Genomic DNA, 20237 nt, shown 5'->3' on the forward strand with positions numbered 1-20237 from the left:
ACAGCTAAAAACGATTCTATAGAAACGATCAAGCTTTGATTAGATTGCCATTGACAATGACCGACCTACAAATGCACCAGAAGCAAATCTTCCAAGAATTCTAACCGCACAGAGGAAATCAAACAAAATCGCTTTTCGTGACATGATCCACTTAATGTCCTATCAGTGCACTTTCGTGATTCCTTCCCTCATACATGACATAGTTTTTTTTCGTGATCAACTTGTTGATCATAATCGCGCTGGTAATTAAAATTATTCAGTTCTGCATAACCGAGACCTCCACAACCGTCGCGAATAAACACACGCCAATCACAAACACGTTTAAACGCAGCAATTCCCGCTACAGCAGCATCATCATCTGGTGTCACTTCTACTTCGAGCCAAGTTCCGCTGACGGGCTGGCTGACCTGCGACTTGGATTACTCGACCGTTCAGTAGTGGATCAGTCGCGATACTTGAAGCACCACGCTTGGACGCCCCTCCGAAATAAAAGAAGAAAAGTAGAGCTTGCCTTTGTGCGCCGAAAATAAACTTGCCAAAAAGTTTGATCACGGTGTCGAACATTTGCTGAACATATGTGCTGTTTTTGGGGCGGGATTGACGGGTGATTTCGGCAAAACCGCAAACGGTCAACGCGCGAGGGCGGTTATTGCGTAGTTTGGGCCGAACTTTCTAGCCCACAACACAGAACACGCGAGAGAGGATGCACAAGTTCTGCTGTGTTCAGCTGGGATCATTTGCATAATGGGTCCAACCGCAGCAAGTGGTTGAATGAGTGTATAATCCAACGAAACTCTCTGTTTGTGAAAAGTGCGAACCTGCTACAGAAACTGTGGTGAATAAAATATTCCAAAATAAATCGACCTGAACTGGAGTGTTGGCGCTGTTGGTTCTGGGCCCCCGGGAAATGGCCACCCAGATTTTGTGCCCACGAAAATATGCACATTAATTGTTTGAGTTGATTAAATCATCGTTATGTTCACTCAGAGTCCGCACACGGACCGACTCAACAGGTTGTTCAACGCGCCCAGCGCTTCGCTTAATCCGAAACCAGTGTTCAAAAGTCCCCGGCAGGTGTCAGTTTAACGACCGCGTATCTCACCAGACTAAAGTGTGTTCTCTAAACCCGATCGAATAAAAACGTTCGAACGAATCACCATGGTGGACCTGCGAGGACCCCGGAAGGTCCTGCTAGTGTCCACAGGTGGAGCCGCCACCTTACTCCTAGCGCTGCTGCTCGTCCTGCCAGCGCAAACCCACGGTTATCTGGAGGACCGGGAGCCCGTCTATCTGGAGGCCAAGGTGGGCTCGTACGTAATCCTAAACTGCCCGGTGGATTTCCCCAAAAACGACCCCATCCCATACGTGCTGCACTGGAACAAGGATGTAAGTTGATGTACTGGGTAGCGTGTAACGTAATGCCCCCCGAGAGGCGAATGTAAACATTGTTGAGCGCGGATGGATTCGATGTTCGTTAGTGGTTTAGTGATGGACGCGGGAAATAGAACCGGTTCGAGCCGGTGCAAGCAAAATGCGATTTAGTTTGTTCGCAACTGCGCGTCTTCTTCGTTGGATGAACCGAAATGCGGGTTAGTTGGGAATTAATTTTAAAGGTTTAGTTTTTCAAAAATGGGTTTCTCAACTTGCTGTATTTTAGTACTTTTAAGTCGGGATTATTACATTTATGTTTAAAACATAAATTCAATGAAAAATTATTGATTTTCAAGAATGAAATGCTTGGAATAATCACTCAAACAAGTTAAGATAATCAACTTTATTCTACTTAAAATCCAATTTAAAAGCAAGAGATTCAAATTTTTTTTGGTTGATGAACTGTTTTGAAAATGAACCCATGAGAATAACGCTCGTTCATAGTACCTTTATACTACCAGATCGTGTTCTTTATTCTCTGAGATGGCGCTGCCCAACTGTGGGTGTAGAACAGAATAAATATAAGCTTAATTTGATGTTGTCTGATAGTTTTGGTATTTTTTTTCCAAACGAACCAGCGTTTTAGTTTAGTTTTAGGTCCGAGTTTCATTGTCAAACTTTTTGATATTTTTGTCTAATTTTGAGAATTTGAATGTTTTTATTTAAGTCTTAAAAAAAATACTCTCCCCCTTCAAAGTTAGCCCAATAAATCCCGAAAAAATAAAAAAAAAACTTCAAAATTGCAATGGTAATTTAAGTGCAATCAGCTGAAATTGATTTAAAATGCATTCCCCGGCGTTTAAAATAATTTTTAGCATGTTTGGGCTGATTTAAACATCTTTCACATTTCAAGGAAAAAAGGGTTTGAAAATGCATTTTACACTAGTTCAGTTGTTTTGCTACCATTAGTTTCCAAAATATTTCACGGCGTGTTTTCTGGGCAACCTTAAGGAGAAAAAATAGTCATCGCTATTTTCAAATGTGTCTTACCGGAAATTTTGTCAGCTTTCCAATGCTTCTCTGAGCAAAATGTTTCATCGAGAAATTTCTGAGATATCATTTTTTGGAAACATTTTATCAACAGTTCAGGAAACTTTTCAAAAGATGCGTTTGGGTGTCATTTACTCAAAATAAGACAAGAAACAATCATTTAAAAGGTTTCAAATCGCTAAACATTTTTAAAATTAAGTTTTAACCGAGTTTTTGAATATGCGGGATTTATTCAGAAAACGAAATCAGAAACCCGTATTAAAAATATGTTTACAACAATTGATCGATTATTACATAATTTTGTGTACAAATATCAGCCGTCTGCTCTGATTTAGCTTGGATTTTGCTGATACAACCAAAATTTGTGCATGTTTGAAATTGTCAAGGGTAACTCAAATAGATTTTTATGAATGAATATCATATTTCCTTAACCAACATTAAGCAGTTGCATACCAATACATGTTATTTACTCGAAATTGAAAAACAAATTTACTGTGTAGAGTTTCAGGGGAAATACTTTTCATGAGTATGAAAGGTTTTTTTTAAGTTGCAACAATGTTATAGAAGTCTTATCTGTTTTAAAAACCTACGAGAATTTCCCCTAAAATGAGTGATTGGTGCCTTCCTCACATTTTGAGTGTAATGCTAGGTAATATCTGAGATCCGGCCTCCACAAAGTTCATAAATAACACTTAAGTGCTTATAACTTTTGATAGGGTTGTCAGATCTTCAATATGCTGATTTCGTTGGAAAGGTCTTTTGATTAGGTCGCATGATAGATCCGGACAACGTTTTTGTCAAAATATCTGAAATCCGGCCTCCAAAAAAGTTCATAAATAACATTTAAGTGCTTATAACTTTTGATAGGGTTGTCAGATCTTCAATCTTTTGAACCACAAAAACCACCCTTTTTACAATCTTCCGGACTTTTGTTAAATTCGTTTTTTTAGCATAACTTTTGAAGTACTTAACTAAACTTTATCATTTTCAATAGCGACTTATGAGACCCCAAGACGGATCAAATGAGACCAAAACGGTCCAAATCGGGTCAGCCAGCGCCGAGATAACTCAGTGCAAATTTTTTCGATCAACATCCCACCACACACATAGACATTTGCTCAAAATTTGATTCTGAGTCGATATGTATACATGAAGGTGGGTCTAGGAGGTCAAATTAAGAATTGCATTTTTCGAGTGAAAAAAAAAAATGTTTGTGAAGGTGTTTTCAACATTCTCAGTTGAAAGTCACTAAATGTATTGCTACTATCAAAAAATTAAAAAAATATATTTACTTTAAACTCATGACTTTTGAAGCATGCAACAGTAATTTGTAGTACCTACATTTTCGATTTTGTATCATGTTTTGTATCTGTGTTCCTGGTTCAAGTTTGTTTAATATCATATTTATTCAATAATACTCTTAAAAATCTAAAACCTGCAAAATTTCGGTTTTATGAGTCAAATCATAGCAGGCACGTGATACAATTATGTAATAATCTATTAATTCTAGTAAAATTTTTATTTGAATACAGTTTTATGATTTTAATTGATGATTCTGGGTTCGATTCCCATCTGCTTCAACCTTCCATCGGATGAGGAAGTAAAATGTCGGTCCCGGCCTTGGTTGTTAGGCCGTTAAGTCATTCCAGGTGTAGGAGTCGTCTCCATGCCATAAGTACAAACAACACACCAAACCAAGCCTACTCCGGTGGAATCGCTGGCGGCGGTTGGACTCGCAATCCAAAGGTCGTCAGTTCAAACACTGGGGTGGAAGGTTCCTTGGAGTAAAAAGAGGTTTGGGTGCTCTCCCCATTCAAAGCCTTCGGACTCCTAGGTTCGAGCAGAAACTTGCAATAGAGACCACAAAAGACCCGGGAGTCGTTAATGTGGATGGTTTGATTTTTTTTGATTTCAATTACTGATTAAATCCCACAAATTCAAAACTCGCTTCGCTTCGCTTCGCTTCGCTTCGCTAGGAGACGGTGATTTTAGCGGATTGCAGACTGGATTTTCGCCATGTGATGTGATGATTGTCTGAGCCCAAGTTGCCTAGGAATCGATAATTGGGAATAGAACCAATTCCACCTGAACCAGATTCTCACCACCATGGCAGCCGTCCATTGCCGGCCGCTCCCATCTCCACCGCGCACCAGGGACAAGGAAAGGAATTGGAAGACGGGAAGTGTTGATGCTCCACTTTTTAAGAGTATTAAGGAAAATCTCCACGGTATCCTCAAGTAAGTTTCGCTTGGAGTTGGACGGTTTTTGGGAAGGTGAATGGTCTGAGGAGCCACCCTAGGCGAGTGGTAACGACCTTTGGCATTGTTGTTCGAATTCTTCGTGTGTTCTCATTTCTAATGGGAATGCTTTCAATTATTCTCATCTCTTATTGGATGAATTCTATCAGTTGCCCAGGCTATTTATAGCGAGGTATTTTTAGATTCAATTTCATCTGCGCTTGCAATCTTGCATGCAATCTTGTTTGAGTTCTGATGTTCAACTTGCATTCAATGTGATTCTAAGTCCGATTCTTGGATTCAACTATACCAGTCTAATTCCTCCTCAAGCTACCAATGCTCCACGGTTGAGTGGAAAGCATTTTGTTTGCCAATCCTAAGGATAGGGGATCGAACCCCGCCGTGAGCTTGTAGTTAATTCATTAATTCCAAATTCAATGAGTCCAGAACTTTCTCGTTGGGAGCAGATGGGTATCGAACCCAGAACCATTCGCTTATAAAGCGAACATCGTAACCATTCAGCCACGACCGCTCCTTAAATCCCACAAATTCAAAACTCAGTTAAAAAATAACTTTCAAAATGTTTAGCGATTTGCAAGCTTCTATAAATTTGTTTCTTTTCTTGTTTTGCATATTTTGCTGAGTAAATAACATATAACCCACATCATTTGGCTAGTTTCCAGAACTGTTACTAAAAAGTTTTTAATAAATGATTAAGGGATTTATAACAAAAAACTCTGCCTGTGTGGATCAATCGGACCGCGCGCTGGACTCACAATCCAGAGGTCGCAGGTTCGAATCCCGAGGCGGACGCAAAAAATTCTATGTGTAAAATATAGGTAATCGGTGCCCTCTCCCCGTGCCATACCTTCACACTTAGGAGACCCGGGAGGCGGAGTCTTGTCGCAAAAAGAACGATACACACCTGTGGATCCGTTGACGAAACCACAAGGTTTAAGAGGGCCACATTATAAGGTGTTACGTCGATTCCGTTTTTTTTTAGCAAATAACTTAAAATTAAGATATCTCAGAAATTTCTCGATGAATCATTTCGCTCTTAGAAGCATTGGAAAGCTGAGGAAATTTCCTATAAGACACATTTGAAAGTAGCGATGACTATTTTTTCCTGTTAAGGTTGTTCTAGAAAACACGCCGTGTATTTTAGAAATCGATTTTTTTTTGCAAACTCTGAAAAATATTTTCAGTGGTCTAAATGATTTTTTCACATTGCACTTTGGGCATTTTATGATATGAATAAAAAAATCAGATACATTTCTTAGAAGGTTCATCATGATATTTTCTTTCAAAATTTGTTAAATCCAGCCGAACACACATTCCACGGTAATTTAGCATAACTCCTAGTGTGTGTGTGTGTGTGCTTCCCAACAGCTGTAGATCCCACCACCGTCGACCACTGCACTGTCACTGCCTCCGGGATCGTTTTCTCCGGGATGCATGCAGTTTATGGCGGTGTGGCGTCGTATCGTTCTAATAACCCGCCAGAGTTTAAGGTCAAATCCATTACGGGATTTACGCGCGATATTGTTTTATCTGTGATGCTACCCGTGTAGAGTGTTTGTGTGTTTGCGATTGAGCTGTACGTGTGCGCTTACATGGTAATAGAACATAACGCAACTCATGTCACGTGGAGGAATGGAGTAAACATCTCCTGGAAGATGGGACGGGATGATGGTTTTGGATGAGGTATCAATTTATTACATTTCATCGAGACTTATCTTAAAATTTTCATAACACTTCATTTAAATATTTTAGAATTATACTTTGAAGAGTTTAGACTTATCGCTCACCCTGCTGGGATGCTTCACAGTAAACTAACCATTAACTGCCGGTTTTCGCTGGAAATTTCACTGCCTACAGCCGTTGTTGACCACCGTGCTCGGTATATTATTTAATAAACCCATTTAATGCACGTACAGTGCACGACCCAATACATCAACAATAACACACCACCGGCAACAACCACAATCGAGCAAGCTAGCACACATTCCTCAACCACCCACGCTCTCTGCCCACTAACTGCGGAGGAAGGAACACACGTTACACACGTGAAATTTCCACCTCCCTCCGTCCTCCACCCCTTCAAACAAGCCAGCAACATGAGTTATGGTGAGAATAGTCGCCGAGTGGGTGGAAGAAAGCCTACTCACGGTGTGTTGCTCAAATATATTTTTTTTGCTATAGCTTTTTATCAACCTTCCATGTTATTGCTTAAATTAAGCGGAAATTTTTTTTAATATTTTTTTGAATTTATAAAAGTTTAAATTATTTAAAAGCTATTTATAAAGTTTAAGGAACACCGTGCTAGAACCCTAGAACCTGGCCGACACGATATAGCATTTAGTATTCACGATATGCTTTAGAGGTGCATACCTACCACTTCAGCGGCGGGCCACTGTTTGACGATGACAGTTTCAATTAATTTCTTCTATATCAGGATCGGTTATTACAGCGTAACAACAACGGGTTTTGGGTGCGATGCCATGCGATGCTTTTGCACGAGGAAAATTGCATTTACGTGGGAGCGTTTCACGGTGTGGATGATGATGATGACGATGTGCTCTGTCATCGGAAGTGGCGCGGTGGTTCATTAAAACTGTCACGGAGCCCGGCGTAACGTCGTTAAGTGAAATTTCATCGATATTGCAACTCGTAATGAAGGGTGCCTCGATTCAATGTAGATTTTTTCGATTTTATTAAAATAAATGATATGGATAGGTTTGGATAAAAACAATTAAAATTAAGGTTAAAAAAATTAGGAAGATATCTCTCTCTTTCAAAAATAATTGTTGCAGGAAAAACCAAACATGTTTTAAAAAAAATAAAAAAAACACAGATTGTCTTAAACTTTAAAATGATCAATCAAAGATGTGAAAAATCATATTCGATGACAAATTTCATTTCATGGAAAAGCGAGTTATGTAAAATGGTTTCTTTTTCTTTTGCATGGACACAGTTTCAAACCACCGTAAACCGGGGTGACATTGAAAAAATTTCAATTTATTTTTGGAATATTTTTCAACTGATAAGGTTTTTCTCAAGATTATTATTTTAAAAACATGTTTGAAAAAAAAAATTAAAACTGTTTAAAAAAATGTTGCGTTAAAAGTTCTTATTTTGAACTTCGGGGTCACTTTGACAGTCATAGTTTTTCTTGTTAAAATCAGATTTAAGGTGTTCTAACTTTATTTTTACGTCGAATGTACCAAAACTAAGGATGCTGCTATAGTTTTCAAGAAGAAACTTAATGTTTATTTTAAGGTATTTAAGTTTATAAGCTTTTCAACAAAATATATATATTGTATTTTAAACTGAATTTGATGCACGAATCAAAAGTTTTCACAATTAGACGAAATTAAGAGATTTTTTTGAATTTTGTTTCAAAAACACATATTATTTATTATTCACAAACTTATTTTACCATCTCCTAGTAGAAAATTGATCAAAATACAGTGGACTCTCGTTGTCGTGAAGGGACCGTCGAGAGCGGGAATTTTAGAACAAAAAAACAAAGCAATCTATTTGAAGGAACTGAAAAATTTATTGACAACTGACGTAATATTGATATCGAGAAGATGGACTGTAATGATCATTGAGAAAATCATGACATTTTGAGAGGATTAAAATAATGCTACTTATCAACATTTTCTTATTTATATGCAGTTAACCAACCTGCCCGTGTGGATCAATCGGACCGCGCACTGGACTCACAATCCAGAGGTCGCCGGTTCGAATCCCGCGGCGGGTGCTCTAAAATTCTTTGTGTAAATAAACTTAGGAGCCCAGGGTGGCGAAGTCCTTGTAGATAAAAGGAAGACACTAGTGGTTGGTACTAGCAATGGTGGCCGACAGCTATAAAGTCAACTTCGTTTTTTTAACTAACTTTTTAACTTTTCAAAATTGTATGAGTAGTTCTTATTGAGGTACTTTAAACACTACTCTATCACGGTCAATATGATTCTATATTATTCCGTGCGAATTTAATTTCTACTCTTCATTATGAGGCAAAATCTCAAACATCAAAGTCACCCCGTTTTACGGCACATAAAAATACTTAATTGAAAATCTCAAAAAAATAATTTAGAAATTTTAGTTTATTACTCATTTTTAATAATTTTTAAAAAACGAAAAGAAAATTTTACAAAATCTCATTTAAATGATATGTTTGGAACATTCAAAAACTAGTTAAATACTATATAAATTAAGCATCAAAAACTTTAAAAAATATTTTAAGGCTTCTCTTATTAGATCTAATGAAAGTTCGAAGAAATCAAATAATAAAAAAAATAACTTTATTGTTAAATTTTAAAGACATCATCGTGAATGTTTTTTTTTTAAATTAAGACAAAATCACTTTAATAAACAAAAAAAAAAATATCATTTATAAAATAAGTTTTTCTTCATCGGATGGAGAAGTAAAATATCGGTCCTGGTCATAGTTGTTGTTAGGCGGGTTAAATACATGTAGAATATCACACAATTTGATGTTACAGAAAATTTATTAAATCCACTCAAAAGATGATTTTCAATCACCCCTGAAAGTTTTATGAAGATATTGTATGACATGTATGACGTGTCACAAGTGTGCACGATCATTTTGATGATAAAGTGTGTAATCGGGTTTAAGCATCTTGTAGTGTTTTTTTAATTATAGCAAAACGTCATCATTAACTCATTTTCGACCAAAATGGTCTATGTCACAAGATAGCACACAGCTGACGATTTGTAGATTTTGCTCGGTATTTGCTCCGATTTTGATGAAACTTTTATCGTTTGTTTGTCTATACATGAGATGAACTCATGCCAAATATTAGCCCTCTACGACAAAGGGAAGTGGGGTAAAACGAGCATTGAAATTTGAGGTCTCAAAAACATGACAAATGTTAAAATTGCTCTTATTTAAATAAAACTTGATCAATTCTTATTCACTTAAGTGCATTCGAAAAGTGTTTTGATTACAGTTAAAAAAATATATTTCTAAAATTCTAATATCTTTTTGCAACAACCTCCAACACCCATACTACAACAAGTCAAAAGTCAGGGAATTTTCATGACTATAAGGCTACGGTATTGGCCAAACGCAGTTTTTTTTCATAGATTTACGATTTTTCACGATTACGGGAATCGTCTTTTTTCTGTGTACTATGCAATTACATTACATCTATAAATTAATTGCGCTGATACTAAATTCTTGAATGAGATTATGATTATTAAATTTATCTAAGCTATCATTAGATCATTTCCTAAATTATGTGACTCACACTCTGTCCCAATGACACCAAACATGAACAAATGACCCAACGGTCATCATTTGATGTTAGTTCTCCAGCTCAAAAAGTGCTTCTATCAACCACTAAAATTATTCCGTCAATAAATTCATTACCATTGGCCTCCCCGACAGAAGCGCTCAGACAGAGTCTCGTCTAAAGTGACCTAAATTTGATAATTATTACCCCGGACAAGTACTCTGTCCGTCGCCCACGATCATAAAAATATATATTTCGGAGTTTCTTCCCCCCATTTCGTCACCATCACGCTTGTGTTGTTTCTCCAGTGGATGTTAATTTGTTTTGATGATGAAAAATCATTCTTTCGAACGCGCGAGGGGAAAACAGAAACGGATAATGGAAAATTATCGGATAATCAAGCACTCAATTTTGCGAACCGCATTTTCTGGACAGGGGCTTAATTTGATGGGCTGGTTTGAAAAAGAGCAAACAGATGGGAAGTTAAGTTCCCACGGTATCACGTCAATCATAATTGAGCACTTTTTTTGTTTGAACATGGTTTGTTGCAGACTTTTCCCTTAAATTGTTCTATTATTTTTTATTAAGATGGAAATGTTGCATTTATTTTTCAACCCAATTCAATAATGCAGTTCGTTGTTATTATTTCTGTAATAAAATATACACTCAATCTTTTCAATATTAGTTGAATTTACCGGTCAAATAATAAATGTAAACATAATCTAATCAGCGTATCCACTAAATAAAGGGAGACACCTCGACGCCACCACCAGCTGGATACGACGCATTGTTAATAATGTTGAACATCTAGCACCGACACAGAGTGTCTGGAGAATCTAGACTGGTCCAAGCTTAAGTTAAAGTACCCAATAAATGCTTATTAAACTGAATACGCACTTTGCAGTAGGGCTGCGGAGTCGAGCAGCCTTTGAAGCGATTCTGACTTCGATTCCGAGTCTCAAACTACAACTCCCATACAAAGTAGTTAAAAAAATAGCCAACTCTGAATCCGGCTGCTGAAGGTTTACCAACTCTGGATCTAACTCCACATCCACAACCACATTTTCAGACGAAATTTTTAGATTTCGGCCAATGTTCAAAAAATCATAGAAAATCGACAACTGAACATAATGGTTTGTTTTTACCATCATCTGGAAGCTTTTCTTTGGATCTTTCGATTAATGTATAGACCGACTGCAATTTTTTTACGTTTTATATCAAATTTTTAAAGAAAAACATGGACCCTTGAAATCCACAAATTTGGAACACTTTTTTCTTACGGATGTAAACAAACTTTGGTTCTCTCCAAGAGTACATATTTTGTCAAAATATAATTACGTCACACATTGTAACTGATAAAACCCAAGCCTAGTCATGTTTATGAATGATCTGATAACTTTATTGTGTGAAAAAAGCAGTTGAATTCAGGTGTTACACAATTGAAGGAGGCACATTAACATCCCACAATTATGGAACAGGCAATTTGGTGGCAGTGTTTTGCTGCTCTGGATAAAAAAATCTTGAAATGAGTTTTTTTTTGTTAAAAAAGAACTACTTTTACTAGTGAAATAGCAAGAGAATGTCCAAATGAAGGTCCTGAAAATAGTAGGATGAACAGAAAAGCTGCTTTTGGCATGCTATTGACATATTATCACAAAAGTGTTCCGAATTTCTGGGTGTTCCGAATATGTGGGATGTCTGTATAAAGGGAAAAAAACAACTTATGACACTTGAAATGGAAAAATATTATTTCTGGATTGAAAATTCTGTGTTGATACACAGTTATCAAGTAGATAATTACCAAATAATAACCATGTATCACGAAACGAAGAGATTTTTGAGAAACAAAAATCATCTGTTCTGTTGATTACGTGATTACGTGATTCCTAAACCGATCTCATGGTCATAAAAGGGTTTTTGTTGTTTATGGAAGGTTTTCACACAAATTCAATACACATTTTTTAACATCTCTCGATTTCGGCTGAATCCTTAATCTGGCAACATAAAAATCACCCACTGTAGCCAAAAATGGGATAGAATTGTATTTACATTTTTTTTGTAAAGATACATGCTCACGTGACTCACAATTGCACAAAATAATTTAAAACTTAAAAAATAATAATGAAGAATAAGAATAAATGTTAAAAGAAAACGTGTCTAAGCGCGAACTAAACTTGGATTCGGAATCATAGTGAAAAATTACGCTAGGGTCACATATTTTGAAAACGCATGAAAAGTATGGTGACAAGAAAAAAATTTAATCATTGAAAAATAAGAGATACACCTGATTTGATTCTCTAGGTAAACATAAGGGTCATTCCTTCCCAAGTGACCACGCGTCCAACATCGACCTTCACCAAATCTGCTCATATTTGGCATGGGGGTTGTTTTTGCCCTAAATTCAAAGAATCCCAAGTTTGGTGACATTTGGTCCACCCCCGCGCCCATGGCACCCCCCTCTTTTTCTGAGATTTTTGAAAAACCTCATTTTTAAAATGCATTTTGCTAAGTGAAAAGTTTACAAAAAGTGAACTTTTGGGTATGCATATTTGAAGATTTTTTGATGTAGAATCGAATAGCGTACTCAAAATTTACGTACAGTGTTGACAGATATGAAAATTTTGCGCTTTAAGTTTTAAAATACATTTTTAACCCTTTGGACGAGCACTTACGGGAAAACTGACAATTGCATTCGATTGCTGAGAGTTTTTTACATTAAATTCAATCAAAACCTCAGGGTAAAATGAATATTTCTTGAGATATATCACATTTTTAAGTTGGAAAGCTCTGTATTGCACAGCAAATGTTTTACTTAACCTTAAATTTTCAGCAGTACATTGCGTGAGAGCATAGTAGGCCTTGAAATTTGAATATTCTTTTTTTCAATTTCTAAACGGAAGCAAGTGAATGTCCCAACATTGAATTTATGTATGTATGTATTTGTGTATGTATGTATTGTATGTATGCATTTGAACCTTCGTCTTGGCTGGAATTGGCGTGGTTCACGGATATAAGAAAATGACAAAATGTTTAATTTCGAGCGCATTTGAGCGCTTTCGAGCGCATTTGCATTTAAAAATGAGGTTTTTCAAAAATCTCAGAAAAAGAGGGGGGTGCCACGAGCGCGGGGGTGGACCAAATGTCACCAAACTTGGAATTCTTTGTATTTGGGGCAAAACCAACCCCCATGCCAAATATGAGCAGATTTGGTGAAGGTCGATGTTGGACGCGTGGTCACTTGGGAAGGAATGACCCATAAGTAAGAGTCAATTTTGAGCCTAATCGCTTAAGGTTCAAGGGTCGTTGATCGTTGAAGCTTATATAAACAAAACCGAAAAAATGTATGGGGAAAAGGAAAAAAATATATTTCTCCAATAAATTTGCGTTAAATGTAAAATTTTACTTGTAAAATTTCAAATGTTAGATTTTAAATTTAATTTTCATGACTATTACTTTGAAGAAGACCGCAAAACGATTCGTGTTCACCCAGACGAGTTATTAGCGTTTCAAAAATGACGTTGCATGAAAAGACCAACCATCTCAACCCATCTTAGATTTGCGTGAAAGTGTGTCCTAAGGAGTAACTTTTGTTCCGGTCCGTTTTTTGAAATCTCGTGCCAGAGGGGTGGTACGACCCCATCCATTTTTGAACATGCGAAATAAGAGGTGTTTTTCAATAATTTACAGCCTGAAACAGTGATGAGATAGAAATTTGGGGTCAATGAGATTTTTATTAAAATTGGACGCCCGATTTGATGGCTCACTCAGAATATAGAAAAAACGTATTTTTCATCAAAAAAAAAAAAAAACACTAAAAAAGTTTTAAAAACTCTGCCATTTTCCGTTACTTATCTGTAAAAAATTGGAACATGTCATATTAAGGGAAATTAAATGTTCTTTTCGAATCTACACTGACCCAGAAGTGTCATTTTATCATTTAGAACAAAACTTTGCAGGGTTATTTTTTAAAGTGTAACAGTGTTCTACAAAGTTGTAAACAGACAATTACAAAAAAAATATTTATAAACATAAAAGGGTTTGCTTATAAACGTCACGAGTTATCACGATTTCAAGAAAAAAAGTTTTAAAAAAGTTGGTCGTCGTTGATCATGGCCGTTTAAGGTCAACCGCGACAGACATGGGCGATGAAACAAAAACACGCAAAAAGTTACTTTTTCAAAGCTTTTTTTCGTAAAATCGCGATTACTCGTGACGTTTATAAGCAAACCCCTTGTGTTTATTTATATTTTTTTTGTAATTGGCTGTTCTACAACTTTGTGGAACATTGTTACACTCTAAAAAATAACCATGCAAAGTTAGAAAAAAAACACGAAAAGTACATTAAATATCCCTTAAAATTACATGTTTAAAAAAATATATCCGTATATCAAATATATACAGTCGAGTAACGGAAAATGGCAGAGTTTTTAAAACTTTTAAAGTGTTTTTTTTCGGTAAAAAAATACATTTTTTCGGAATTCAGAGTACGTCATCAAATCAGGCGTCCAATTTCACATTAAAGTCCCTTTGACACCGAATTTCTATCTCACCGTTTTAGGCTGCAAATTATTGAAAACACCTCTTTTTTCGCATGTACAAAAATGGAAGGGGTCGTACCGCCCTTCCGTCACGAGATATCAAAAAATGGACCACGTGGCAGTGCGTGGCCGAATGGTTACGCTGTCCGCTTTGTAAGCGGATAATTCTGGGTTCGATTCCCATCTGCTGCAACCTTCCATCGGATGAGGAAGTAAAATGTCGGTCCCGGCCTTGGTTGTTAGGCCGTTAAGTCATTCCAGGTGTAGGAGTCGTCTCCATGCCATAAGTACAAACAACACACCAAACCAAGCCTACTCCGGTGGAATCGCTGGCGGCGGTTGGACTCGCAATCCAAAGGTCGTCAGTTCAAACACTGGGGTGGAAGGTTCCTTGGAGTAAAAAGAGGTTTGGGTGCTCTCCCCATTTAAGCCTTCGAACTCCTAGGTTCGAGCAGAAACTTGCAATAGAGACCACAAAAGACCCGGGGGTCGTTAATGTGGTTGGTTTGATTTTTTGGATTCGTGATCAGGGACAAAAGTTATCCCATAGGACAAAGTTTCACGCAAATTGAAGAGGGGTCGAGGCAACTTTTCCCGATTTCGTGTGAGTTGGTAGAGAATTACCCATTAATGATTTTTAAAAACCCTTAAACCTTAACTGATTGGGTTGAAAATTGGCACAGCTACTTAGGCTGGTACACATTTTATTTAAAACATTCAGTTGAATTCAAATTAAAATGCTTTCCCCATAATCATGTCTGGGTTAAATTTAAAATGCTTTGATTTTTTTTAAATTTTCGATGTTTATTATCGTAAAACGTTTCTTTCGTAAAATTTACATTTTTTGAAAACTAATGTTTGCAAAACAACTGAACTAGTGTAAATTGCATTCTAAAAAAAAAGCTTTAAGATATTGAGACTTTGTCTTGTTATTTAAATCTTTATATTAATATTTTTTGTATGAGAAAATAAATAAATTGATTTTTCTATGCCGTTTTGCACTTGGGTGAAATTATTTATTATTTTTATTAATTGAAATCCTGAAACGAATCTGCTGTCCACTAACCGCGAAAATAAACGAGAAATTGTTATACGTTTTGTACAAAACTTGGCCCAGTCTGATTCAAGCGCGTTGAAGCAGCATAGTCATCCAACACTTCTCTGCTCCAAAATGCCTCCACTAACCTAGTCTACCTCCTAGTGGACGGCACCGAGTAAATAACTAACGCGCGACCGACATTGACACTCTCCACTGCGCATAAATTATTCGCATGCTGATGCTGCTCTCCGTGCGTGAAAGCCATGCATGCCACTGCCGTACCAGAACCTACCAAGTGGTATCAGAATCAACGTCACTTTAATCTGTCCAGAATGCCATTATGAATTACGTAAGCGCCTCTGTCCAGCGCAACTTTGCTTGCATAAATGTATCCGCTTACTCTGGACGACCTTTGTCGGGTGGGGTGAAATGAAATGAAATTTTTGGGACATTAATTTAATAACCACTAATTGTCGATTTCAGAACAAACCCGTTTTCACCCTGTACGACGGCGTGCTCAACTCGTACGAGACGTTCCTCGGGCGGGTGACGCTGCTGAACAACGACCTCGTGTACGGGAAGGCCTCGCTGAACCTGACGTCGATCCGCGAGAGCGACAACGGGTGGTACGAGTGCAAGGTGATCTTCCCGAACCGGGTACCGAACAAGCGCAACAACGGCACCTGGTTCCACATCTCGGTGTTGGGTACGGTTGAACTTCTAGATGGGGTTGATCAAAGTTATGAACTCTTGTTTAATTTTCTGCAGGAGGAACTCTGCTGAAGATCCCACCGGTCAACAGTACCGTGCTTGAGGGTGACCCGGCGTTCTTCAAGTGCCTAGCCCAGAACCCGGAGACGATGTTCATCGACTGGTTCAAGGACAACGTTTCGCTGCTGGATATGTACGACCTGATGCGTAGATCCACCTTTGGCCCCGATGGGAGCCTGATGATCAGTCCGACCCAGATGAGCGATCTGGGCTTCTACAAGTGTGTGGTGAGGAACCACTTCAACGATACGCAAGACGCGACGGCGTTTCTGAACGTGCAGTGTGAGTTCTGAATGGGTTGGAATGTTACCTCGGTTAGACCTAACCACAACTTGACCCCTTTTCAGACAAGGCCAAAGTGATCTACGCCCCGAAAGAGGTCTATCTGCCGTTCGGTGAGCCCGCCGTCCTGGACTGTCACTTCCGGTCGAACCCACCGCTCACGAACCTGCGCTGGGAAAAGGACGGCTTTCTGTTCGATCCGTACAACGTGCAGGTAAGCGACGAGGACGTGCGGGAAAATTTGCTCAAACCGATCAGCTCTGCTTTTCAGGGCGTGTTCTACAAGCGCAATGGGAGCATCTACTTCGAAAAGGTGGACGACGCGCACGCCGGCCGGTACGCGTGCACCCCGTACAACGAGCTGGGCACGGACGGGTCGTCCCCGATCATCAACGTGATCGTGCAGAAGCCGCCGTACTTTATATTGAAGCCCAAGTTGTTGTACGTGACGAAGATCGGATCGACGGTGGAAATGCACTGCGATGCGCGTGATCGCGACGGAACGCACGTGCCGCAGATCACGTGGGTTAAGGTGATCGCGGACTCAATCCATCCAAATATCCAATAATTCTCTAAACCCTCATTCAATTCCAGAAAGACGGAAGCATGTTGCCACACGGGCGTTACCAAATCAACGGGGGAAATCTGACCCTGGAAGAGATCATCGAGTCCGACCGAGGAATCTACGCGTGTCAAGCGGTCAACGAAGCGGCCACGATCAGTGCCGATGCAGAGATCATGATCGAGAACGTTTCACCGCGGGCGCCGTACAATCTCACCGGAAACAGTTCTGATACGGCCATCACGTTGCGCTGGGCACCCGGATACATTCGACAGTATCTGGAGTACATCATCTGGTACAGGCCAACGGACGGCATCGAGTGGCGAACGTTCAAGGTTAGCAACAAGCACATGCTGGAGGCGACCATCACGAACCTGCAGCCGGCGAAGGAGTACGAGTTTATGGTGCTATGTCAGGACAATTATGGCGATGGGATGTTCAGCAAGGCGTTCCGGTATTTTACGAAACGTAAGTTGGTCCTAAAAAAGTTTTCTTTGATAATTACAACTGCTCGAATTCCATTTTAGCCCGCGAATTCGAGCAGCCGGAGACGTTCCAGGACACGCTGCTCCAGTTCAACCAGATTGGGTCACCGCTCAACCTGACCATCGAGAAGCGCTCCAGCCACTTTGAAGCCCACTGGCAGCCGCCGGAGCTGGGCCTGGACCAGCTGCGGTACTACATCCTGCGCTGGTGGATCGAACCGCAGCACAAACTGCACGGAAGTGTCACGACTCCCGAGATCAGTCACACCTGTAAGTTCTAATTCAACAGTTGAAGTCAGCAAATTAAGATATTTTCCTTCTACAGTTGAGGATCTGGACGAGGACGAGTTGTACACGTTCCAGGTGTTTGCGATGTCCACCACGAACTACACCAGCGGCAGCAACGAGGTCGAGGTCTACGTGTACCCGTACAAGAAGGTCAAGGCGATGACGGTCAGCGGCGTGCTGATTCTGCTCATCTGTCTGGCCGTGATATGCATGCTGCTGTACATGAAGCGGAACCGGATGAAAAAGCTGCGCGAGGCCGAAAACGTCAAAATCTAATCCACAGCAAAGCGGGAAGTCATGTAACGACGTCGGCAGCTGTTGAGTTGACCAGACACACTGTTCAGTAGGTTTAGAGCGTAAATTAAACTGTCTGATTACCTTAGGTTAAGTCGTCTTAAATTAAACCAAAAAAAAAAAAACAAATGTTTCCCTGAAATAAAAAGTTGCAATATCGTTTAGTGTAGAAGTCAATAAGTTTCATTGTTTTCCTTTTTTGTGAACTTTTCCGAACTTTTGTATTTTCGCTGACAAATAGCAATTTGCATACAGAACAACAAGCTTCATTTCCGGCACACCAGACACGACTATATGGAACAGGTAAGTCTGTTGCAGCTGCTAAACTACCAAATGAACAGCACCACTCGAAAGCAGTTCTCTGGAAAATTGGCGTATACATTTTATTTGTTATGTTTCAGGTTTCAAGTTTCAAGTTTCAAGTTTCAAGTTTCAAGTTTCAAGTTTCAAGTTTCAAGTTTCAAGTTTCAAGTTTCAAGTTTCAAGTTTCAAGTTTCAAGTTTCAAGTTTCAAGTTTCAAGTTTCAAGTTTCAAGTTTCAAGTTTCAAGTTTTTCAAGTTTCAAGTTTCAAGTTGAAACAAAAGTTAATTAAATTCATGTTGGCCTCAATTTCTTCAAGAACCGCTCAACAGTGAACGAAAAGTTTAATATAATAGATTCGTTTTATTTACAGCACAAACATGGCGCATACAGATTTTTCCTGTTGCCGGTTGGGTGGCGGGAGGTGATCCGGGTTTGCTGCCATTTATCTTCGAATTTCCTGAAACATACTCCGCCCTCTTGAGAGAGAGAGAGTTGGAGCTGGCTGTGTAAAATGGCACACAAGTAGAAAGAGTGTATGGAAAAATATGCAAAATAATGCCCCAACTAACAATATACGGACGGTAAATCCAAGGGGTTTATTTTCCGAGAGAGTTTTTTTTGGGTTGTTGCTTTTTTTCATTGCTTATAAAAATTTGCATTGTGCTCGGGAACCTGAATGGGAAAGTTTGTCGGGATGTATTTTTTTCTTCTTCTTGAATCATTATCGAGTTGGGCCAGAAGGAAACATGTTGATTGTTAATTCTATGATGTAGGTGGAATTATTCTCATGAAGTTTGGGCTTTTATGGCTGGTAACAATGTATGATTTCTTGACTGGATTGTATAGAGTCTATAATAGACAAGGTTTTTGACAAGGTATTCTTGTAACTTTATGAATTTACTGCAGTTTATGTTGAAATAAACATAATACAGCAATTCCAGCCCAAAACAGGAATTTTTCAGGTACTTTTTTCTCGACCCTCTCCAATTTCAATGAAACTTTGTAGACATGTTATCCTACGCTTATATAAGCCATTTTTGTGTATATGGAGCCAGTTCCACACGATAATGACATTTGAGAAGGGCGTAAGTGTTTTAAATATTTTTGTAATTCGGAATTTAAATATTTCTGTATCTCGAAGCCGTTGCATCGTATCAAAAGTGGTCAAAGACAAACTTGTAGGAAATTTGACGGGCTTTTTGATAAAAATACACTGAAAGAAAAAAACACCCAACTTTTATGAGATTTTTTGATTTTTAAGTTTAAAAGTCAAATTTGAGGGGGAGCCCACGATTTTTTTTCGTTCAAAATTTTTGTGAAGATAGCCTAAGATGTTACAAAAAGACTCACAAAAAATGCAGGATGGTATGTCTCACCTAAAAAAATACAAAAATCATTTACTGAAACTGTTTTTTTGAAAAGTGCTCTAAACGTCAAAATTTTCAAAAACCGAATACGGGAATCGATTCTAGAGACAATTTTACATAAAAGTCTCCATATTGACCATTGTCCTAAGTCCAATCCTAGTAAAGTTACAGCGGTTTTAAAAATAAAAATGTTGAAAAAATAGGTTTTTTGATGGTTTTTGGCAATTTCTATATGACAGACTTGATTTTTCAGTCTCGTAAATATTTTTACCGGAAAGCTCGTCAAATTTCCCATAAGTTTGTCTTTGACAACATTTAAATTGGATGTATGAGCTTGCAGATATAAGCTAATTACATTGCTCATAATTGAAAACATCATATTTTTT

The 20237-nt window shown here is 38.4% G+C and overlaps 1 protein-coding gene across 1 annotated transcript; it reads left to right on the forward strand.

Moving 5' to 3' along the window:
* Window positions 1-408: 408 nt before the first annotated feature.
* LOC6036374 (protein borderless) lies at window positions 409-18361 on the forward strand. Its single transcript, XM_038254974.1, has 8 exons — window positions 409-1386; window positions 15983-16205; window positions 16268-16552; window positions 16618-16766; window positions 16824-17084; window positions 17147-17582; window positions 17642-17869; window positions 17925-18361. The coding sequence occupies exons 1-8, from the start codon at window positions 1159-1161 to the stop codon at window positions 18161-18163; spliced, it is 2049 nt and encodes a 682-aa protein (XP_038110902.1). The 5' UTR covers window positions 409-1158; the 3' UTR covers window positions 18164-18361.
* The last annotated feature ends 1876 nt before the right edge of the window (window positions 18362-20237 follow it).

This window comes from Culex quinquefasciatus, chromosome 2 (assembly GCF_015732765.1).
Source record: "Culex quinquefasciatus strain JHB chromosome 2, VPISU_Cqui_1.0_pri_paternal, whole genome shotgun sequence".
Lineage (NCBI taxonomy): Eukaryota > Metazoa > Arthropoda > Insecta > Diptera > Culicidae > Culex > Culex quinquefasciatus.

Excerpts from the sequence above, each read along its gene's own strand:
- LOC6036374 (XM_038254974.1), top strand. The coding sequence starts at position 1,159 with ATGGTGGACCTGCGAGGACCCCGGAAGGTCCTGCTAGTGTCCACAGGT. Across the intron at positions 16,206-16,267 it reads GTTCCACATCTCGGTGTTGG|GAGGAACTCTGCTGAAGATC; the intron begins GTACGGTTGAAC and ends AATTTTCTGCAG. Across the intron at positions 17,085-17,146 it reads CGCAGATCACGTGGGTTAAG|AAAGACGGAAGCATGTTGCC; the intron begins GTGATCGCGGAC and ends ATTCAATTCCAG.